We start from the raw sequence: 6,476 nt of genomic DNA, 5'->3' as shown, positions 1-6,476 counted from the left end.
GGCATGTTCGATAAGGTTCATGTCTGGAGAACATGCTGGCCACTCTAGTCAAGCGATGTCATTGTCCTGAAGGAATGCGCACGATGGGGGCGCGAATTGCCGTCCATGAAGGCGAATGCCTCACCAATACACTGCCGATATGGTTTCACTATTGGTCAGAGGATGGCATTCACATATTGTGAAGCCGTTACGGCGCCTTCCATGACCACCAACGGCATACGTCAGCCTCACATAATGCCACTCCAAAACATCAGGGAACCTCCATCTTGCTGCACTCTCTGGACAGTGTGTCTAAGGCATTCAGCCTGACCAGGTTGCCTCCAAACACATCTCCGGCTGAACTACAGATAACACGAGCGGTGCACCTCCTTCCTGGTGGAGTGACTGGAACTGATCGGCTGTTGGACCACCTCCATGTAATAGGCGCTGCTCATGCTTGGTTGTTTACATCTTTGGGTGGGTTTAGTGACATTCTGAACAGCCAAAGGGACTATGTGATACAATATCCACAGTCAACGTCTATCTTCAGGAGTGCTGGGAACCAGAGTGATCAAAAACTTTTTTTGATATTTGTATTTTGATAAGAGTATTCATTTTCTGTTACAAAATAACTTGTGTTGTTTGTCTGATATACATAATGGCAATGACTCCAGACATGCACCTCAATGCTTCAATTACAATGATCTTGTGAAGACGCAATTTCCCAAAAAAAAAAAAAAAAACAGTTGAGGACAGCCATAGCAGTTGAAATCATGTGACTTTAAAATTGTATTGACATGTCGTGATGTGACAGACAGTGTGAATACACTCTGATGTGACATGATGGTGCTGTGATGGCCAGTGTGAATTGGGCTTTATAGGTTTGCTTAATCCATGCACGGCAGTTTTAATTTCTGCACCACAGACTGGAAAATTGCCAGTTTTTTGTTCTCATTTCCAATCACGAAATTTTCTGAGCCAATGCGAGGAAGGAAGCGCTTTTGAGTACATAAAAACAGTGACGAGCTAGAGGAAGGGAGTTTGCCTACCCTGCCTCCTGGTCATACTGAGCACACCTTGACTGTGTACTGGCAAAGTATCGTACAAGTATATAAAACAGAAATACGAAATACTAAGTTTGAACTGTCGCAAGTTGCAGAGAAAAGAGATAAAAAGCTGAAATTTAGAGAATATATGTATTCTGAAATAAAAATAATACATGCCGAAAAAGCTAATCAAAACAACACCCAAAAAATGACATAAGCCATGCCATTGCAGTCGCCAGTTGAAAACACCAACGACCTACAGCAGGGAGAGAGAAACAAATCCATGACTCTCTGTAGCCTGAGACCACTGATGGATCAAGAAAATATTTCCAACAATGCACGACCTACGAAATACAGTACAATCTCCTTATCAGCATCTCCAGGAATAAAGTAGCTGCAGAATTGAAAAAGACTGCCCTGGGCATTGAAATTACTGATGTATACATGTCGTGAAAAGTGGACACAATCATTAACAGTACCAGTGCAGACATCAAAGAACTCCCCAACAAAAATTAATATCCAACTGCCTTCCTGAAGTACATGTAAAACTACTGGCCCCTCTAAAACCCAACCTACCAAGGTAACCACACAATCCATAATCAGCCCTTTCAACAGTAGTTAGGTGTAACTGAAGATCATAGTATTGGAACAAGGCTTGTTCGGCGCCAAAATAGTGTTAGCGAAGATGGCGGTGATGACGACATCCAAGATGGCGGCCGTGACGTCATTCAAGATGGTAGATTTTGGCGGGAAGTTTGAATTTTGGCAGAAAAGTGCGCCGCCCCCCCCTCGCCCAGAAAAATGGCGCGAAGTTCAAATTCCAACAGGATAATGCACCACACCACGCTTATCTCTACTAAGCAAAGAAAATGGCGGGAAATAATGACTTGTCTTTATTATTTAACCAGTTTCAAGCAGGTGTATTCTCCACTGGGTCTGGACTCCAAATGGCTTCTATACTTTGTTTAATAGTTTGTCGACATCAGTCAACTTTTCTACATTATGAAGCATACAGGCAGCACCAGCGACTATGCCAGTGGCAGCAGCAACAGCAGCAGCAGCAGCAGCAGCGAATGGGCTCATGTGGACGAAGTTCCAGTACCTGGTAAGTACATTTTCAGTGTTCTGATATCTGTACCCTTTAACTCCGTGTATGAGTGCTACATCTGTTTTGGACCATTCTCTATAAAGATTGAGTGTCCATGTGTTATATGTATCTATGTTTTGTGTCTATATGTTGCTTGTCTCTATGTTATTTTTGTTTTGGAGTGCTCTCTATACTGATTGAGCTTCCACGTGTTCTGTGTTACATGTTATATCCGTTTTGGACCCTCCCTACAAAGATTTCTAGATCTTTTAACGGATTGTGTGTGTTCTGTCTCTAAATGTTGCGTGTCTCTGTGTTCTGTGTCTATATGTTCTGTGTCGTACGTGTTAGATTTGTTTCAGAGTGCTCTCTATACTGCTTGAGCTTCCTCGTGTTGATTGTCTATGTGTGTGTGCCCACATGTTCTGTGTTACATGTTATGTGTTATATCCGATTTTGATCACTCTCTATAAAGATTTCATTTGTTTGTTTTTGTCGATATGTTATATCTATTTTGGTCTGCTGATTTCTGTACCATTTATGTCACTGCACTTCTTCTACAGACATTTTTCTTCTCCATACTCGATATTATACTCAGTCTTTTCCATCTTTCTAGATTACATCCATCCAGAACTTGAGGCACTTGATTGGCAGCTCGAGATGAGAAGGTGCAGGTGCTACTCGAATCTAACTACATACAGGTATGTAATAAAAAAAATGGTTCAAATGGCTCTGAGCACTATAGGACTTAACATCTATGGTCATCAGTCCCCTAGAACTTAGAACTACTTAAACTTAACTAACCTAAGGACAGCACACAACACCCAGCCATCACGAGGCAGAGAAAATCCCTGACCCCGCCGGGAATCGAACCCGGGAACCCGGGCATGGGAAGCGAGAACGCTACCGCACGGCCACGAGATGCGGGCATGTAATAAAATCATAGTTCCTAAAATGAAATAATTTAGTCTAATGTATACACGTCTTCGAAGTGTCTAGATTCAGTCTTCATATACATATTCTTGTCTTTTCTGTCTCAGTGTTCCTAAGTCCGCGCATAGGGAGAGGTGTGTCGAGGAAGGCATACAAGGCGGCGGTCAGATGGCGTCCACTGCAGGGGACACCCAAATTACTGAGTTTTTAGAGGAGGAGGAGGAACTCGATCTGCCTGACTGGTTTGGGGGCCTTATTGAATGTGGCAATGAGTTGCTCAAACCATGGAGCCAGAGCAGAGAAGGTGAATAATTTTGAACATTAACATTACTGCAAGTAATTACCATTATTTAGTCTTATTATTATTTATTACTCTTTTAAATCCACATCATTAAATTTATATTTTTTATTTTGTATGTTACAGGTATATCACACAGCATAGCCCGTGTACCTAGAGCAGTGGTTGCGGGAGTGGTAACCAGGGGCACACAGCCGCAAACACATGTGGTGCCCTGTGTAGCCCCTGTCAGAGCTGCACGAGATGCAGCAGCAGAAGCGCGTCAGCACCGCCCCCCGCGCCGCCCCAGTCCCTCTGGCGTCCCTGGGCAACTCAACAGGTGGGCCACAAAGAAGAAGAAGAACAACGGTCTCCCGTCCCAATGCTTCTATTTTTTGAGCGTGGGATCTGTGGGGGACATGTTCAATGTGTTCACAGGCACGTCAAGGCAAATAACCTGCAGATGGGTGTCGAGTTCAATGCACCCCTTGATTCTAGTTACATTTTGTACTTAGATGTTAACAACTTATACAGGCACTATATGATGCAGTCACTGCCGGTTGGTGGGTCTTGGTGGCTGTCCGAAAACCAATTGAAGGGATTAGGTGGAGAAATAATGGGTCTTGCAGCTGATTCTGGTGTAGGATATGTGCTTGAGACATACCCTAATAATTTGCATGGAGAGACAAGCGACTTGCCGTTATGTCCAGAGCAACAAATTCTGCGAGGAAACACCACCCCTAAACTGTTGGCTACTGTTGGAGATAAGCAGAGCTATATTATTCATTATTGTAACTTCCAGCAATGCCTCAGATTAGGGATGAAGCTTGTTAGAGTCACCTGGGCAATCTCCTTCAAGCAATCTCCCTGGTTGAACGAGTATATTTAACTAAATACCGAAAAGAAGTTGGTAGCAAGCAATGATTTTGAAAATGACTTTTATAAATTAATGAATAATTGCATTTTCGGGAAAACTATACAGAATGTATAAATGAACGAGATATTTTCATTAGAACCGAATGGGAAGGGCGCTATGGCGTGAGAAAATGTATAGCCAGACCAAATTTTAAGTGTGCCATTGTCTTCAATGAAAACTTTGTTGCTTTGGAGATGTCGAAGACTGCAGTAGAGTTTATGAAGCCTATCTATTTGGGGATGTGCATACTGGATATCTCCAAATTCTACATGTACCGATTCCACTATGAGTTTGCGAAACCTCATTTCGTAGAACCAATGTTACATTATATGGATACAGACAGCTTTATCTACTGGATCAAGAACTGCGATCCATATGAAGTAATTAGGTGCAATGGTAAAGAATTTGACAGGTCTTCTTATGGGGCCAATAATCCTTACAATATTGTTCCTCAGAACAAGAAGGTTATCGGTCTCATGAAAGACGAGTCAAATGGTTTACCAATTGTAGAGTTTGTGGAATTGAGATCCAAAATATATGCATATCGTACAATAGACAGGGACACTTAGAGGCGGGCAGAGGGTATTAGACACATGGCGTCTCGTGTTGTTATGGCCGAGGACTATTTGCAACGCCTGTATGGTCGCAGCATTCAAGGTGCTCGTCCACACATGGTTCAACAGACTAGTATTCAATCACGAAGTCACGATGTGTACACTGTGCTACAGTCTAAAATCGTATTGTCTCCTCATGATGATAAAAGAGTCATTTGTGAGGATGGGGTGGAAACCCTTCCATACTCACACTATTTACTTGAAACGAAAGTAAGGGTGTGGTCTCTCGTTGATAGATAGAGAGAGAATGAATGTGTGAATGGGGGTTATGCATGGAAATAGTATGGCTCTTCTATCATAGTGTAAATATCAGATGAGTGTGTTGTGTGGTGTGTATCAGTCTGCATGCTTCTGTGTATGTCTGAGTGTGGGAGCCTGTGTTAAGTGTATATCTGTGTAAATATATATTCATTATTTTGGTAAAGAAAATGATAAAAAAGCAAAAAATATTAAAACTGAAAAATTATTTAGAAAAAAAGTCTCTATGTATATAAATATTTTTCATCCATATTACTAGTTAATATATGAACGAAACCTAACTTTTTCACGTCATTTGTACCTGTATATGAGGGAAAAACCAAGTTTTTGCACTTCATATGTGCTTCTGTGTGAGTGGTCGTAAATTACATTTTAGTTGTAAGTTTCACGTATGGCTAGCCATCCAGTCAGAACTAGTTTTAAGTATGTGAGTTCCACCCAATTAAATTCTTTATATATGTTCACTTGCTTGTTGTAGTGGAAGATATTTAGAGCCATCGACTTCAAAGAAATATATATGTTCACTTGCTTGTTGTAGTGGAAAATGTTTAGGGCGACTTACTTCAAAGAAATATATATGTTCAATTGCTTGTGGTAGTAGAAAATGTTTATAGCAAACCACTTCTAAGAAATATGTTCGCCTTTAGTAGAAAGTCTTTTCTTTTTCAGGTGGAACTTCACTAGCGGTAGTATTTACTGCATAGCGTTAGCTTTAAACTTATATATATATATATATATATATATATATATATATATATGTGTGTGTGTGTGTGTGTGTGTGTGTGTGTGTGTGTGTAATGTAAATGCTAATCATTTATCTGAGCAGAATGCTCATATTTCTGAATAATGTAAAATCTGAAAAACCTATCTGCAAATATGAGAACGTCCATATTTTTCATTAAAAAAATGTAAATCTTAATCATGTATCTGTAAACTGTTATAATGTGAAAACTGAATGATGTATGTGTAAAGTGATATTTCGCAAACATTGTTAAAAAATTCTGAATTCAATAATAAATTAACTTATTTTGTTGTAAAAATGTGGAATGTTATTATTTCAACCCTCAATCATCATTCTTTTTATTAAAACATGATAAATGTTTTCTGTAAAAGGCGTGGGTACGTACACATTGCACTGTACACACCTATAAGGTATTTTCCTTTTAAAACAATGATTTTTGATTGACACGCATTGGACTGCGTCCGGCAGCGACGATCCCAGGCATGCATCGCCCCTGAGCTGCCACTTTCAGGTCCGGCGGCCACGCGCACGTGGCTGGTATATGACGCATCACATCTGAGCTGTCCCTTTGAGTGGCTTCCACACAGGTGAGGTGAAAGCTCGTCTATTAATGACGCAGGTAAC

General features: G+C 40.8%; 1 protein-coding gene across 1 annotated transcript; it reads left to right on the top strand.

Annotated features, from left to right (window-relative positions):
- Positions 1 to 2,027: 2,027 nt before the first annotated feature.
- On the top strand, positions 2,028 to 5,816 carry LOC126195602 (uncharacterized). The gene is made up of 4 exons (XM_049934228.1): positions 2,028 to 2,130; positions 2,729 to 2,813; positions 3,153 to 3,349; positions 3,470 to 5,816. Exons 1-4 carry the CDS (start codon positions 2,028 to 2,030, stop codon positions 3,835 to 3,837), a joined length of 753 nt encoding a protein of 250 aa, XP_049790185.1. The 3' UTR covers positions 3,838 to 5,816.
- The last annotated feature ends 660 nt before the right edge of the window (positions 5,817 to 6,476 follow it).

The sequence above is a fragment of the Schistocerca nitens genome, chromosome 7 (genome assembly GCF_023898315.1).
Source record: "Schistocerca nitens isolate TAMUIC-IGC-003100 chromosome 7, iqSchNite1.1, whole genome shotgun sequence".
NCBI lineage: Eukaryota > Metazoa > Arthropoda > Insecta > Orthoptera > Acrididae > Schistocerca > Schistocerca nitens.
This window is presented reverse-complemented; position numbering and strand designations above follow the sequence as displayed.